At 44.1% G+C, this 17,783-nt stretch overlaps 1 protein-coding gene across 2 annotated transcripts; it reads left to right on the top strand.

Moving 5' to 3' along the window:
* The first annotated feature begins 2,319 nt into the window (after positions 1-2,319).
* On the top strand, positions 2,320-12,596 carry LOC118388651 (nuclear receptor subfamily 1 group D member 1-like). Of its 2 annotated transcripts, none has more exons than XM_035777927.2 (6): positions 2,320-2,957; positions 8,074-8,379; positions 8,473-8,706; positions 9,982-10,529; positions 10,615-11,011; positions 11,112-12,596. In XM_035777927.2, the coding sequence occupies exons 1-6, from the start codon at positions 2,942-2,944 to the stop codon at positions 11,306-11,308; spliced, it is 1,698 nt and encodes a 565-aa protein (XP_035633820.1). In that variant the 5' UTR covers positions 2,320-2,941; the 3' UTR covers positions 11,309-12,596. The 2 variants fall into 2 exon arrangements, with proteins under 2 accessions (XP_035633820.1, XP_035633819.1); XM_035777926.2 differs by lacking the exon at positions 2,320-2,957 and adding an exon at positions 7,481-7,562.
* The last annotated feature ends 5,187 nt before the right edge of the window (positions 12,597-17,783 follow it).

Here is a 17,783-nt window from a genome sequence, read left to right as displayed (position 1 = left end):
CGGGGGGCGGCCTGTCTGGAAGTCCAGGACCCAATTGCACAGGGCGGGGCTGAAACCCAGGGACTCAAGATTAATGATGAGCTTGGAGGGTACTATGGTGTTGAATGCTGAGCTGTAGTCAATGAACAGTATTCTTACATAGGTATTCCTCTTGTCCAGATGGGATAGGGCAGTGTGCAGTGTGATGGCGATTGCATCATCTGTGGACATATTGGGCGGTAAGCAAATTGAAGTGGGTCTAGGGTGACAGGTAAGGTGGAGGTGATATAATCTTTGACTAGCCTCTCAAAGCACTTCATGATGACATAATTGAGTGCTACGGGGCGACAGTCATTTAGTTCAGTTACCTTTGCCTTCTTGGGTACAGGAACAATGATGGCCATCTTGAAGCATGTGGGGACAGCAGATTGAATATGTCCGTAAACACACGAGGCAACTGGTCTGAACTGTAACTCAGTAAAATCTTTGAAATTATAGCATGTTGCATTTATATTCTTGTTCAGTGTATATTTAGTAGTCCTACACACTGAGCTATGAAAACAATGACTAACATTAAATGAATCATTTATATTGTGCCATTCTTGTAAGTCTTTGTGGTTAACTGCAATGATTAACTGATTAAATATGATTTGCCTGACTGCAATTTATTTAACTACCGAAATATGTCTTGATACAAATGAAATCTCATATTCATAATGAATTACACCTCTATAGGCACAGTACATAACTGCTACATTCCGAATGATAAAATATTAATGAATTACAGTTTTTAATGGTGGTGTTTGATTAACAGACAATGTAGCCTATATCTGTATTGCTTATATTCAATATCATAAAGACAGGTCATATATAACAATATGGATACCATTCCGTTTTGGTCAAGTGTGTCATAACCAAGTAACTTTGTCCCATCATGATGCTTTTATTCAAAATCCGTCAAACTTCTGATGATGATGATGATGTTCCATTAAAATTAATGTTATACCCTTATGCTGTGCTTATGAATGTGTAATTTACCGACTCTGAATCAGTTAATATAAATAGTTATTAAATGACTGTAAACTCCAGAACTGTCGTGTCATTCTGTGCATAATTGCACGTTAATGCCCAAAGGGCGCAGTTCCATGTGTGGTTAATGCCGCTTTCAAGTACTAGTCGGAACTAGGAAACTCGGAAATGTCCGACTTGCTAACTGGTTGAAAGCGGCACGCGTATATCCTCAACCAGTTAGCAAGTCGGAAATGTCCTAGTTTCCTAGTTCCAACTAGTACTTGAACGCGGCATATATGACCAATGTCTGAAACATGACAATGACGTATGGCTATACACGTTTCTTGAATCGGAAACAACGTGGTCTTAAACTTGTGCAATATGACGCATATATAATTCACCTACTGCCCTGGTATATCATAAAGTTTGGCCAGCAGGAGTGATCTACGGCGCAATGAACTCCACGACGGAGTGGCGATGCTTCATTACGAAAAACACGTGAGGACATGCTCTGACGCTCTGGCTGTCGTGTCATTGGCTACCCATGCTGGGTTCACGAGGTTTAAAAGTGACGGCGTCTCGTAGCCTATCAGCATTGACCATATCTAACCAGCTGCCACAGAGAACATATAACACAGACCCATTTGACCCAATTGTATAATAATGTGTTATAACCTAGGTGTAGGCAGAGCACCTGCGTCACTCTTCATTACTTCTTTATTCAAAATTCGTTAGCATATATGATAATAAAACATGAGGCGCACGTACTAAGAGCCCCTCCAGCAGAGCCCACAATGACCTACATTCAAATCCGTGTCTAACCACCGAAAACATGGGCACTCGGGATTCCTATGTGGTGCCTTTACTTAGGACACCACATTGTATTTGAGAAAGCTTTTCTGCTTGTTATGTGTTCTCTCAAGTAATTGATGTTGACCCACATTCCTACCACGATTCATGCCAATTTCCGATGCTGTGATTCTAGGAAAAAACGAATCGCTTCTGAAGGCAGAACTTGATAGCGAGATGGAGGGAGCGGTAGCACGGTGAGCTCCGCCTCCTTCCCATGTGCTAGCCCTGGCTAGCCCCCTCTCCGTCCACCATTCTTATCGCAATGCCTCATATATTTGCATAGAATGTATGTCAGTAGGACACAAGGCTCCGCGGCTCACATGCCGCGCGCACATGCAACCGAGCTTTACTAGCCTCCCAAATGTTGAGAGTTCAACGGTTTCGCCTCCACTCTAGCTCCCCACCAATGAAAACGTGCGAACGAATAAAGGGCTAGAGGAGGGTGGGGGTGTACAAGAGGTGGATGATACTCTATTAGAGCGTGACAGATGCAGTCAGAGAAAGAGAGAGTGTGAGCGTAATCCTTGGCATACAAAACAGAGGTTGAAGGGACAAAAAAAATGGTCACATTTCTCAGACACCTGAAAACGTGCTGGTGTAGTGTGGGCGCGGTGTATTGCCTATTAATGAGTGGGTGTGCCTAAACTACTTTCACACTTTTGACTTTGGAGATGTTCATGGTGACTGACTGGCACTAAAGCCGAATGCTTGGGATTTCTTTTCAAATAATGCTTGTTATGTTACAGTGATAGTTTACTGTACACCACACGACCTACGAACACCAAGCGAAGCAGGCTAGAGGCAGCAAGGCACTGAATTACACACCTTGGAGACGATTTGCAAACATTTCGTCAAACGATACCAGTTTAGGTTTTGCTGATCTTTAAATCAGATTCGATTTTTTTCCACACTTGACGGGTTTGATTGACCCCCAATGACCTGCGTACAGTCTCATTGCTCTTATTGGGATTCCCGCTCGATGCTTTCTTGGCGGTTCATGACTATTTCACCTATATCAACGAAACTCCTCATTGACGCAAAGAGAAACCAACATTGAATAATTCCAATACCGTTTAGAATCAACAACATACCGGAAAAAATGGACAACAGCCCTGGTGAGTTCAATTTCCAAGTTATAACCAATCAATGCTATTGTCAGTTGTAGGCTAAAACACAAATGTATTTGCGAATACACTACTTGTAAATTAACACTACTGAGTAAATGTAATGTGTACTGTTTAGGTATATTCCTTCACTGTGTTTGGTACACGTACTGTGCGTAGTGGTAATGAGTTCATTGATAATGTCATGATCATGTATTGCCCCGAGGCTTTTTTGTGTTCCCCCCAACACTACCACCACTTCGGCAGATAATGTGTCTTCTATTGCTACTAATAGCTATTTTCGCTCACATAAACAGTATATGTAGTTAACTAATTATACATACATTCGTAATTTCCTTTTTCTGCAAGGGATGGATTTTTACCCACAGCGACCAATTCACCATTCATTCTGTTTTTAATTCCAACCAACAGATTAACCCATCTTTTTATAATACACTTTTTGCTATGTCCTTTTGCAATACATCCCTCCATTTTAAGTGAAATGCTACTTCGGTGAGGTGTTGGACATATACTATTTCGCGTATTTACTTTCTATCGTGTAATAAGTAATGTTTTAGGTTACCTATTTTTTAAATGTTTATATTGTAGTATACATTGGAGATAAGAAGATAGAAACTATCTGGAATTGCGATTCCTATCCCATATGGCACAACTTTACATGAGCACTGATAATGCTCGGTGCCTGCAATTAACACGGTTTTGTTAATTATATCTCAAAAATGGCTTTTGTATAAATTTGCTTCTATTTTGTCAAAGATAGATGGGCTAAATCTACATTTTAATGCCAAGTGTGTTTTTGGATGAAGGCTAATGTGAGTGATGCTTATGGTTTGGAGGGAGTGGGTTGTCGTATGGCATGCCACAATCTTTGCTATTTTGCGGCGACTGAGCTGACCGCTACTTCCCGATTCCCTACATGTAAATAACAAATTGACGTTCAGTACGGGTCCCACTTTACACGCTCGGTCAGTCCCTGGTGCCTGCACGTGCTGGTCGGCACTTCATGTGACTATTCCATTATTGATTTAGTGTTAGCTCCTTTTACATAATAGCAATAGATTGCCTTTGCTTGGAGAGTTGAGAATTGTTGGCGTAATTGAATCAAACCGGATTACAAGGGGAAAACGAAACCGTTCCAAATCCTTTCATCAGCAGCACTACTCCAGAAAGGGATTTTCAGAACTTCTCAAGCTACCTGACTGGTGTCTCCCCAAGCTTGTTCAGTGCTGCTGGGCATCATAACTGTTTTCTCTCTCAATGGTGTGTCAAGGACCTATCACGCCAATTCCATAGACATGAGAGACAAAAAAACATTTTTAAAAGAGCTGGTCCTGACACGAAGGCCACATTTGAACAGTTAACAGCTATTCAAGCCAGGTCTAAATTGAGTAGGTAGTGAATTGGTCATAAAAACTGTTTTATTATGAAATATTGTCTTCCCTGATCTACTGCAGGCACCAGCAGAGCTACAGTCAAAACATTTTTACCAATATAAAATGTACAATATAACAAAATATACAAAATACAGGATATGGAATACAAAAAGTAGTAATTCAGATATGAATTCATTTGAATATATGCATATGTTTGGGTGCCAAACATATCCTATCAGTTAGTGGGTCATTGGCATCAGTGGAATGATGACCACTAGCCAACTCTCAGTAATGGGGAGTGTTCAACCTTTATTTCAACTGATATGTTGACCAAGTTGGCCTCCATAGTCCATGAATTCATAGCAGTGAATGAATCTCCATGGCAGGTCACAATATGGGAGTGGTTCCCTTATGAAGGGAAACCCTGTAAGCCTATGAGGTGACACAATTTACCACTCAACATTTTAAAGTTAAAGATATTCAAATTGCGTTAATTCAATAGATAATTGCCTTTTGAGTCAGGCTCCATTAATAATATGAGGTAATTACCATAACGGTCATGTTATGACACATTTGAGGCTGGAATAACTCAATTGCCAAGTATATTTCCACGAAGACAGCAGGGAATGTGACAGTGGCATTGATATGGAATTACCTAGTCCCCTATTTACAGCCATGTTCTCAAGTCTAATAATTTGCATGGCAACAGTCTGATAATGGTCGGCATCATGCGCCTGATTTACCCAGGTTCCCACCTTGCCTGTCTAGAGCCGACTTCACGTGCATAAACCTCCGCATCCACGTGCAGCGCGTGATTCCCACCCTCGCCTTCATATTTTTAATCTCCCTTGCGCTCTCCCCTCGCTCACTCACAGCCTTTCCGGGAACTCCTACTCACAGCCTTTCCGGGAACTCTGTTTTGCTGCTGCCAGAATTTGGTCAGTGGGTCAGAACGTTTTAGTACCCTATTCACTAGTTTAATGTTGATTTCTTTACGCCGATACATTTTAATTTGGAAAGACAACTGAATAGTTTGATATACAGTATATTCAATATAGTGGATATTGTGATACTTTTGTAATACATGGTAGCAATACACAAAATGTCACATGTTGAGAATACATTGTAGCGATGGTTCACTCACCGATATCACAAATTATCCTGACAAGTAGCAAATTCAAATTCTCTAAATTCAGGTTGGAGGGTAGGCTGGCCTATATTTATAATATAGTTTATATGGTGGATCAAAATACACTGTTTTCTATGTCATAAAGTTTCTATAGGCTTCTACTCCAAGATAAACTAATTGTTATATTGCCCCACTTCTTCTGCCAATAAATGCAGACTGCTATTCTGTCAATCATCAGAGCCGGATGGGAAGTTAATATGAGTAACTGGACAATATATATATATTTTTTAATATTTAACCTTTATTTAACTAGGCAAGTCAGTTAAGAACTAATTCTTATTTACAATGACGGCCTACACCGGCCAAACCCAGACGACACTGGGCCAATTGTGCTCCGCCTTATGGGACTCCCAATCACAGCCAGTTGTGATTGCCTGGATTTATCATTATTAATCTACTGGTATTCAATGTAATTGTGTGTATAACCAGTGGTTCACCCCAGTCTTATTCACTGTAATTTATTTATAGATTTACCATGTCAATGTGACACACCAAACACTTACAAATGGCAAGGTTGAGATGATAGATTAGGCCAATGAGATGATAGGTTAGACAAGGAGGCAGTGTCTGGGATGTCTGGAGGGAAAGAAGAAGGGAGGGATCGAGTAAGGACGTTTATCTGACTTCCAACGAAGCAGTGGAGTTAAAGCTGACCTCAACCTTTAGTGTCAGTACAGCGGTTCCACAACAGCAGTGGTTATATTACCATTATAGCTGTGTGACTATAGTACAGGGGTGAAGGTGAGAACTCAGAAGCCTGATTGTCAGATGGTAAGGGATATGGGCTTGCCTTTCAATAAACTAAACCGATAGTCACTATATTGATATGTTAGAAATTACACGATTACAATATTATTGATGAGCTATTTGGTCTTCATTGATATGCACTTCAGTCCAAGCTGAGCTTTTTTCCACCTGTCTCAAGACTCACGGCCAAGTATACACACACAGGCACCTGGCTGTCTCCCTTCTTTTCTATGCCCTAAGAGTGGGTGGGACCTCCATTAAAGTGGGAGGGAATAAGGAGGGTTAGTTACTGTCTATGTTTATCCTAGCTCTGAGTCATACAGCCCTTCCCCACCTGTGTCATAGCATAGTGCTCCAGGGAGGGGCCTTTCCTCGAGCCACCTGGCCAGGCTCAGGTTTCTGGTGAATTATGCTGTCTCTGCCATAGAGAAGGTCAGGGGTCAGGTCCCCCCTCACTGGGCTGCCACTTGACAATGTAAACCAAACCAACAGCTCAGGACTATATGAGTGTGTGTCAATAGAGGGGATGGGGGTGGATTTAAAGTCCGACATTTCAGGTAGAGGGGAAGCTCTGCCACACGCAAATAGTGAAGCCCCAGCAGTTATCACAGTCGGTGTTGGCACATGCTGGCAGAGGAATTATAGTCAGGCACACTCACTTTAAGCTAAACAGAATATCCCAGCCAGCAGCACTTGTCTCCTCCAGCAGAGAGAGAAACACGGCTATTGTTTCAGATAGCACAATGTTGGGTTTGACCTGTATTGAAAACATGTAATGCTGACTGAAATTATATTAAAACCGCTTTTTCATCATTATATTAAAACCGCTTTTTCATCCTCCAGACAAGCTGGGGGGGTCCGGTGACTCAGTGGAATGCAATACACGCACAACAGCCTGTCCTCTCTCTTTCAAACGTAAACCCTCTCTCTTTCAACTGTGAGCTCTCAGCAGCCTGTTATTGTACTGCCACTGTTGTCTACACGGGACTGCGGAAAGCGCCTTGTGTGTCAGGAGTCCATGTGAGTCGGCGGTCGTGTGGCAGGCAGTTTGAGCAAGCTCCGGGCGCATGAACAGGGAAAAGCGGGGCTTGCTGTTAGCGCGAGGAGGCAGCTGGCTGGCTGGCTGAACGTACACGTGAGGGGCTGTCGCTCTTCTCGTACACAGAGCACAATCTTTACAGGGAGGGAGGGGTAAGAGAGATGGGGAGAGGGAGGAAGTTATGAGCCATTTCCGAGTTTATGTACCGAACTTGCTTTGGAACGTTCTAGAACTTTTGAGTGGGCGCGGTACGGTACAAATTATATAGCCTAGATTTGTTTCTTACAAAATCGGGAAATGTTTTAAATACTTTTTACATTATTTTGTTTTTGTATATATTCAAGGTCTCACATCAAACACATAATTAATCAAAGCTAAAATGATAATGCTTTTTTGAAATCTTATAAATCCACATTTTGGAAAAAGACTATTGACAAAGATCTGGTTGGCCCCGAGGCAAGACTTGACCTCATTTTCCCGACACATTCTGACCTTCTATTACCTTTCACCAGCTTCTCTGAGACTGATTGTGGTTTAAATATCGACCTCGGGCAGGAGGTGTGTTCATGTTTGGTAACCCAGCCAAGTGCCTATTGCTCAACACTTATCTGTTAGTTGACCTACCTACCTCCGACACAGATATGAATCTAGATATCTTTGCACAGTTAGTTTGCTGACAGCATAGCCTAATGTCTGCTTCCTTGTGACATGGTAACACTAACTGCCCTCCCTCTCTCTCCTCTCATCTTTGCACTCCAGGTGGTGTGATACTGTATGCTGGATCATCTGGTAGTGCCAGCCCCAGCCCTGGCAGCCCCTCCAGCGGGTACCAGACCCAGTCTCCCCGGTCCTCCCACTCCCAACCCTCATCTCCTGAGCCTGTCTCCTTCCCCGAGATCGGCCCTCTGAAGAGAGAAAGAGGGGAGAACAGGGGTGGGCCCTCGCCCAAACTAGTCTTCCAGTTCCCTGAAGCCAATGCCACTACAGCCACTACATCCTCTGGAAACACCTACGCCCACCCTATGTTGGCCAAGAGGCCCTGCAGTTTCACTGGCACCTTCACCAGTAAGTACCACTTCTACTGGCTTTCTTTCTTTCTTCTTATATTTTTCTATTGTAATGTCTAACCAATCATTCCTATTTCTGTCTACCTCACAGAGACAGGAGGCATGGTGCTCCTGTGTAAGGTGTGTGGGGACATCGCGTCTGGCTTCCACTACGGCGTTCACGCCTGTGAAGGCTGCAAGGGTTTCTTCCGCCGCAGCATCCAGCAGAACATCCACTACAAGATGTGTGTGAAGAACGAGAGCTGCCTGATCATGCGCATGAACCGAAACCGCTGCCAGCACTGCCGCTTCAAGAAGTGTCTCTACGTGGGCATGTCCAGAGATGGTAAGAGAACATTCTATCTTCCTCTCCCTCTTTTTCTCTCCTCTGGCCCATAGTTTCTGATTGATGACAGAAGCAGTTGGGGAGTCCCAGTAGTCATCAGTCATGGGGAAAACTGTGGCAAATACGGTTTATTTCTGGAAATTAGGCCACAGGCCGCTTCATTACCCTCAGTGTTAGGTTGAATGTGTTTGCACATCTATTAGAAGTATTACCACAAAGTCTATAACATACAGGCATTTAATAGGTCATGTTCTAATGGTAAACTATTTAGAATGTTATTGGAGGATAGTACAGTTGGTACAGTTAGAGGCTCAGCTCCATCCCTCTCCCGTATGACATCATTTCCCTACAGGCCACCATACCCTCCAGAGGTATCTATAAACTAGGTGATAATAAATCATCTTCTTTTCTGGAGCAAACCTTTTGAGGTGACCTATAAAAGGAAAATGCTATAGAGGAGGAAAATGATCCACCATTGCACCAATTACCCAACCAAGTTCAAAGCATAGGTTTGGCCTTTTCGCTCTATATGTTATTTTAATTACTTCTGTTATTTGAAGATTTATTTTAGGAATGCAAGGCGATTATTTAAAACGACATTTGATGTCACTTACCTACCCCCTTTTCCATCTTTTTACCCTTCCCTCTCATTCAATCATCCTCTAATTCCCTCACCCTTTCACATTCCCTCTCGCCCATGATACTCTCTTTCGCCCTTTCATTACCACTTCACCCCTTTACTCGTACCCTATTACCCTCTCACTTTTTCCACTCCTCTACTCTGACCACTCCTCCCTCACTCTGTCACTCACAATGACAACGTTTACCCGAGCTGACCCAAGAACCTACTTTGTGTTTCGTAACAGGAACACAGAGGAAGGAGCTAGAGAGCAAGAGTCAGCGAGGTAGAAAGAGGAAGAGAGAGATCAGGGGGAAGGGGTGTAGCATACACTAGCAGACTATAAATAGGTTTGCCAGAGGACGTGTGCTATGGAGAGGGGGATGGAAGGACTGGAGAGATGAAGAGGGGGGGGGGGTAAACCATGTATTTTCATGGTCGATTGAAACAGACTGGTTATAGAGAGAGGGGAAAAGCTCCCCCAGCTTTCTTTACCCTGTAGGAGTAGTCAGTAATAATACAACACAGTGATTGCATTCCCAATCAGTGTCAGGGAGTAAAGGTTGAATTAGACTGATAAGTAATAGGCTACTGCTATACCAGCTCCAGTCACTGCCATCTGTATTAACGTATTTTACCCATGTCCTCCTCCTCAGCTGTGCGTTTTGGGCGTATCCCAAAGCGTGAAAAGCAGAGGCTATTGGACGAGATGCAGAGCTACATGAATAGCCTCAACGAATCAGCATCCATGGAGATTGATTCCTCCCCTTCTTCCTCTGAGGCCCCGGCCAGCCCAGAACCTGGCGAGTCCATTTCCACTGCCTACCGCAACATCTTTGCCCAAGAGGATGTGAAGCCAGTAATCAAGATGGTCGTCAACAGCAACAACATCCGCAACAATCCAGCACATGATTCTGGCTACGCTCACCCCGCACCCCAAACCCACTCCCATTCCAACCCCTCTCAGGGGTACCAGTCACATCCCACACAAAGCTACCAGACCCCCCCTCGCTACCCACGCAACAACAATGTTGACAACGCCCAATATACCTACCAACCATCATCCAATCAGAGTCAATGCCCAATGTCCAATGGCAGCCAGTCCGCTCAGACCTTCCAAGCCAATCACAACAACTTTTCAGCCGGCGAGTCTCTAAACCAGACCACATGCCCCTGGAAGTTGAGTGGAGGCGCCAAAGTTCTGGTGAGTCTCATTAAATCTCAGTATATATACTATATGTACAATGCATGGGTCATAGAGCCATTCTAACCCTCTCCCTCTTTCTCAGGCATGTCCCCTGAACGCATGTCCCGTGGCCCCCCGTGACCGATCCAGCCAGCAGATCTGGGACGCCTTTTCCCAGTGCTTCACCCCGGCCGTCAAGGAGGTGGTGGAGTTTGCCAAGAGCATCCCCGGGTTCCAGAGTCTCAGCCAGCATGACCAGGTCATGCTGCTTAAGGCCGGCACCTTCCAGGTGCTGATGGTCAGGTTCTGCTCACTGTTCGACCCCAAGGAGAAGACGGTGACCTTCCTGAACGGCCAGACATACCCCCTGACATCCCTGCGGGCGCTGGGTATGGGCTCTCTGCTGGACGCCATGTTTGAGTTTAGTGAGAAGCTGGGATCTCTGGGCCTGGAGCCCGACGAGATGGCCCTCTTCATGGCTGTGGTGCTAGTGTCTGCCGGTAAGAGACTCATAAGAAACACACGCTTCTCTAAATCTTTTTTAAAAATCACATATGTTTAGATTTTTCACCATGTATATAACATTGTCTCCTCTCTCAGACTGTTCAGGTGTGGCTGATGTAGTTGCAGTGGAGCAGCTTCAGGAGAGTCTGATCAAAGCCCTGCGCTCGCTCATCACCCGCCGCTGCCCCGACGACAGCGCCCTCTTCCCCAAGCTGCTGCTGCGCTTGCCTGACCTGCGCACCCTCAACAACATGCACTCCGACAAGCTGCTTGCCTTTAGCATCGACCCCTAAGGGCCTGAAGGAACCACAGCCCGCAGGGGCACCCACTGACTACCGGACCCCCGAAAGGGGCAGTCCTCTTGGTGAACACCCTCATGACTCCTTCACTCCAGCCATAAACCAGCAGCCGGTCATCCTCAGGCTCTCTTCAATGGGCTGTGTGTGCTGGAGCTAGGACTGGGGCAGAAGCAGGGTTGGACAGGGTGAATGAGTGGACGAAGAGGCATCTCAGAGAGAAAAATGGATAATAGGAGGGAGTCTCTTGAACTATGACCTCATGAACAATACTCACAGCTGGTAGAATCTCTCATAGACGTATAATCTGCCTAACAAGTTGGTGTGCTGGGAGTTAGACAGCAAATCCTCATCTTAGTCCAACTTAACTCCCATAGTTGAAGGACGAGAGTCTACAAATCCTCCATTACCCATATTTCCCAATGATAGTGACAGTGACTGAAGACCAAAAGACGGTTCCATTCCTCCTCTCTCATTTCGCGCATCACTATGTCCTCCTGTCCTGTCACAGACAGACAGAAAGACAACCAGCAAGAAGGAAGCACACCCTTTTCACAAGAGAAAGGGACATTTTCTTTCTACACATTCAAACACAGCACTTTCCATACATCAACAAGCCCACATGACAGAGCAATAGCAATGTATAACACACTATTAGATCCCTAACTGACTGTGTATGCACTGTTAAAACAGCCTAAGATATTTTCAAAATCATGTCCATGAATCTTTTTGGAAATCCAATATTTGGGATTTGATGAGAAAATGTATTATTTACATTTGTAAGAATTGAGAGTATGAAGCATTATATTTGAATACTGTAATCAGGGAGACATTTGGTCATTTTAGACCTAATTTAGTCGGGTTATATGTATTAAGGTATTCTATTGTTGAACATATTGTACATAATATTTGAGACGGGTTCCTACTTCATTTGAGTTGATTGCTGTATGATGTTAGCACTATTGAAGACACAAAGCGGGGGTGCTATGTTCGAGAGGTGCACGATTGTGTGTGTGGGGGGTGCAAGGTATGCATCTACTGTATGGGGCCAGTGGTCTTCCTGTCATGAACTGATCCTTACAACCCCCAACACTCATCCTTACTGATGGAACCGGTGCACAAACCGTGTGGGAAAATTAAAAAAAAAATGTTTGATTTGAACCTACATTATTGAAATATAACTATTGTTGATTGATTGATGCATTACCTTGTGTATATTTTGTAAATGTTTCATGGTTAAACTTCTTCCATAGAGAACCAATATTAAATGAGATGGTATACTGTACTTCTTGTGTATGACTCTTCACTCGTTTCCGTGTGTTATTGACTTATATAAAAGCCACTAACACTATTAACCATACCCAACACACCACGCTGCACAACAGAGGCAAAGCAGTAACCTCTGGCAAAGTAAGGTCACTTTTAACAATCATGTTCCAGCTTTTGTCACCCATTATACCAAATGAACGATAATGGGCATCAGATCAATTAAGTGCCTTGTTACAGGCTGTTTAGGGCATTTGTATCAGTGTGTGTATATAAGCACACAGTTCACAGGTTAACACAAACTCATCCTCGAAGAGCAGATATAACAAAGAAACATGCAGGGACAGAATGATTAGGATGCGAACTGTGTCAAATATATTTGATAGAAAATAATGTGGGTAAATGTGTCAAGTGTGTGTTTCTCCATCTACGTTCATTACTTTTTGTAGTTTTAGGCTGTGTTTCTGTATAGCACTTTGTGACATCTGCTGGTGTAAAAAGGGCTTCATAAATACATTTGATTGATTGATTGATTGTCTGAACACTACTTGTCGCAGAGCTATATACAGATGAGAGTTGGGAGGTGTCCACGCAGAGCTAGGTACAGATGAGTTGGGACGTGTCCACGCAGAGCTAAGTACAGATGAGAGTTGGGACGTGTCCACGCAGAGCTAGATACAGATGAGAGTTGGGACGTGTCCACGCAGAGCTAGATACAGATGAGAGTTGGGAAGTGTCCACGCAGAGCTAAATACAGATGAGAGTTGGGAAGTGTCCACGCAGAGCTAAATACAGATGAGAGTTGGGACATGTCCACGCAGAGCTAAGTACAGATGAGAGTTGGGAAGTGTCCAGGCAGAGCTAGGTACAGATGAGAGTTGGGACGTGTCCACGCAGAGCTAGGTACAGATGAGAGTTGGGAAGTGTCCACGCAGAGCTAGGTACAGATGAGAGTTGGGACGTGTCCACGCAGAGCAAGGTACAGATGAGAGTTGGGAAGTGTCCACGCAGAGCTAGGTACAGATGAGAGTTGGGACGTGTCCACGCAGAGCTAGGTACAGATGAGAGTTGGGAAGTGTCCACGCAGAGCTAGGTACAGATGAGAGTTGGGACGTGTCCACGCAGAGCTAGGTACAGATGAGTGTTGGGACGTGTCCACGCAGAGCTAAATACAGATGAGAGTTGGGACGTGTCCATGCAGAGCTAAATACAGATAAGAGTTGGGACGTGTCCACGCAGAGCTAGGTACAGATGAGAGTTGGGACGTGTCCATGCAGAGCTAAATACAGATGAGAGTTGGGACGTGTCCACGCAGAGCTAGGTACAGATGAGAGTTGGGACGTGTCCACGCAGAGCTAGATACAGATAAGAGTTGGGACGTGTCCACGCAGAGCTAGGTACAGATGAGAGTTGGGACGTGTCCACGCAGAGCTAAATACAGATGAGAGTTGGGACGTGTCCACGCAGAGCTAGGTACAGATGAGAGTTGGGACGTGTCCACGCAGAGCTAGGTACAGATGAGAGTTGGGACGTGTCCACGCAGAGCTAGATACAGATAAGAGTTGGGACATGTCAACGCAGAGCTAGGTACAGATGAGAGTTGGGACGTGTCAACGCAGAGCTAGGTACAGATGAGAGTTGGGACATGTCAACGCAGAGCTAGGTACAGATGAGAGTTGGGAAGTGTCCACGCAGAGCTAGATACAGATAAGAGTTGGGGCATTTCCACGCAGAGCTAGATACAGATGAGAGTTGGGATGTGTCCACAGTGCATCTGAAATCTGTACTTTTCTGGAGATTAAGAAAATAATGATTACGATCAGATAGAAAGTGTCCATGCATGTGTGTGTGTCCTTGTGAAGGTAAAAATATAATGACCAGAGCAAGATACAGAGGGCATTCAGAGGGCATCTAACATCTGGAGGGCCCACACACACCCCAGCACCCTTGTAGCCATGACCCTGGGGAAAGATTATCCTTGTAGCCATGACCCTGGGGAAAGATTATCTATTATATTGACACGATAGTCGACTCTAACAATGGAAATACAGTACACATCATCAAATATGGAATGCATGTGGAAGGAGGAGAGATCAGATAGGAGCATTCCGGCCAATGAGAGGGCAGATACACGTGTGAACAACAGGGCCTCGTTCAGTACATTTTTACGTTCTGGAACATTCATTTGAAGGGAAACGGTGCTGTACTGAACAGTTGAAAAACTCTGAGGGGTTGGGTAATGCTGTCAAGCATGGCCACTGACATTTAAATACATTTGTCATTGGTTCAAGATATAAAGTTGCTAAAGTGCTACCTGTGTCCACTTATATCAGTGCATTCATAACAACCAAACCATTGCAAAACTTCTATTTGATCAAATAAGCCTCATGTAGCAAATGAGCAATTCCATTATAAGTTCTCTCTCATTAAACTCCATACAAAAATTCCTAATTTTGTGGTCTTATTTTCATGGACAGATTTTGGGCAGAGCAAATCCTCTCGCTTCAACTCTTCCTCTCTGCCTAAGTAGGAAATAATCAAGGTAACCAGTCACATGTCTATGAGTTTTATATTACTGCCCTGTCCCCTAAATTAGGGCATTCACATCAGACAGATCTGAATTAAAGTACTTTAATAGCAGTTTTATGTTTGAAAATGTTTACTGGCCAGCTGCGAGTGAAGCTAAATATTCACTTTGCCCCCAGATTGACGGCATCTTTACCTGATTTTCCCCTCAAATACTGTAGTTTGTCAAGGGAGCCAAAACCTCCCAAGTGTTTTTCAGCTATGAGAGCAGATTTGGAAGGTATAAATAGAACCAACCTTTGGGAACATTGGGAACATAATGAAGGGTACATTTGTGTAGAACACTGCTCTGTCTGGAACACACAGTAAGCCGACTAAAACAGATCTTCATGCGCCACCTACAGGACAGTTACAGCTAAAGCGTTAACAAGTGCGTCACAGACTATATATAACATGAGAAGAATGAAGAAAAAAAAGAATGTCATTAAGAACATACGTTTATAAAGTCTGAAAAATAAGACTCGCTAAACTTGTGGAGTATATCGTCGGTCAATGATGAACCAAATGTCCGAATTGTTAACAGTTAACTGGTTGTTGTTATACGCGTGCCCGCCTTCAACGAATTAGTAAATCGGACATTTCAGTTCCCTTCTTCCGACTAGTACGTGAACGCGGATTTACAGTGCTATTCTTTCGTGTGGATAAAGAACCACACAGCAGAGTAGGACACCATAACTTTACAGATAGTACACTATCACCATCTAGTGTTCATAATGACACAGAGTGTTGCTGACTCGTAAGGAGTATGATTGCCACTGGGTGCTGATATATGGTCAGTTGTGTGTTTCCCCCCCTAATGATTAAGGGTAGACCTTAAGGAAGGTAAGCTGGTCCTAGATCAGTGCCCAAGTACAATTTAAGCAACATCTCTATCTAATGGGTCTGGTCTCTTGATTCCATAGGCTGAAACTAAGCTGTCAAGACTAAACATTTAGTTTTACAGTTGACAAGCTTTACACTGTTGAAATGAGTTTATCAGTCTTTATTTATTTAAGCAGGATTGTTACAAAACCAACTAGCCATCCAGCACAAGGATAAGCCTGTTCTCGCTATGTCTAGGTGTTTTAGACTTGACTAACTGTGCTATAACCTGTCTGAATGTGTGCATTTAACGTGAAAGTAAGTCAACATACGTGATCAGGGTGTTGGCTGCATGTGCCTAGAAAGATAGCTTTACTTACCAGCAGCTACAGACTGTACACCACATAATGTAATATACCCAAAACATTTTGGTATCCATTACTGGACGTTGCAGGTTGCCTATGCAAAACGGCGCCATAGATCAGGGATCATCAGTTAGATTCAGCTGCAGGAGGATTTTTACTTGAGCCGGATGATCAGGGGGGCCAGTTGGGGCCGCCAGTTGGGGCCGCCAGTTGGAGAACCTTGATTAAAATCAAATAGCATTTTATTCATCACATGCTTCGTAAACAACAGGTGTTCCCTTCCCAACAATACAAAGATATTTCGTCGTTGTTGTTGAAATAATAGAAAAGAGAAACACGTAATAATAAAAGTAACACTAGACAACACAATGAGTGACGATAACTTGGCTGTATATAAGGGGTGCCAGTACCGAGTCGATGTGTAGGGGTACGAGGTATTTGAGGTAGCAGCAGAGTATGTGATGAGTCACAAATGAGTACAAAAAGTGTCAAATCAGATTGACAGGCAGCTATTTGGTTAACTATTTAATGAACTATTTAGCAGTCTTATGGCTTGGGGGTGAAGATGTTCAGGGTCCTGTTTGTTCCAGACATGCTGTGTGGTAGCAGAGAGAACAGTCTATGACTTGGGTGGCTTGAGTCTTTGACAATTTTTAGAGCCTTCCTCTGACACAGCCTTATATAGAGGTCCCGGATGGCAGGGATCTCAGCCCCAGTGATGTACTGAGCCATACGCACTACCCTCTGTAGCGCCTTGTGGTCGGATGCCAAGCAGTTGCCATACCAAGCGGTGATGCAGCCAGTCAAGATGCTCTCAATGGTGCAGCTGTAGAACCCGTTGAGGATTTGAGGGCCCATACCAAATATTTTCAGCCTTCTGAGGGAGAAGAGGTGTTGTCGTGCCGTTTTCACGAGTGTGTTGGTGTGTTTGGACCATGATAGATACTTAGTGATGTGGACATAGAGAAACTTGAAGCTCTTGACCCGTTTCACTACAGCCCCATCAATGTGAATGGGGGGTGTGCTCAGCCCTCTGTTTCCTGTAGTCCACGATCAGCTCCTTGCTGACGTTGAGGAAGAGGTTGTTGTCCTGGCACCACACTGCCAGGTCTCTGACCTCCTCCCTATAGGCTGTCTCATTGTTGTCAGTGATCAGCCCTATCACCGTCGAGTCGTCGGCAAACATAATGACAGTCCCTTTGTAATCCATGATAATTTGCAAGTCCTGACACATCCGACGAGCATCAGAGCTGGCGTAGTAGGATTCGATCTTAGTCCTGTATTGATGCTTGGCCTGTTTGATGGTTCGTCAGAGAGTGTAGCGGGATTTCTTATAAGTGTCCGGCTCAATGAAATCAGCAGCTCGAGCCTTTAGCTCAGTGCGGATGTTGCCTGTAATCCATGGCTTTTGGTTGGGATATGTATTTACGTTCACTGTGGGGACGACGTCGTCG

The sequence above is a fragment of the Oncorhynchus keta genome, chromosome 10 (assembly GCF_023373465.1).
Source record: "Oncorhynchus keta strain PuntledgeMale-10-30-2019 chromosome 10, Oket_V2, whole genome shotgun sequence".
Classification (NCBI taxonomy): Eukaryota; Metazoa; Chordata; class Actinopteri; order Salmoniformes; family Salmonidae; genus Oncorhynchus; species Oncorhynchus keta.
The sequence above is the reverse complement of the archived record's forward strand: the minus strand, read 5'-3'. Positions and strand labels throughout refer to the sequence as shown.

Coding starts and splice junctions, on each gene's coding strand:
- LOC118388651 (XM_035777926.2), top strand. CDS start 7,496: ATGAGCCATTTCCGAGTTTATGTACCGAACTTGCTTTGGAACGTTCTA. Junction 8,707..9,981: donor CGTGGGCATGTCCAGAGATG/GTAAGAGAACAT, acceptor CCTCCTCCTCAG/CTGTGCGTTTTGGGCGTATC. Junction 10,530..10,614: donor GTGGAGGCGCCAAAGTTCTG/GTGAGTCTCATT, acceptor CCTCTTTCTCAG/GCATGTCCCCTGAACGCATG.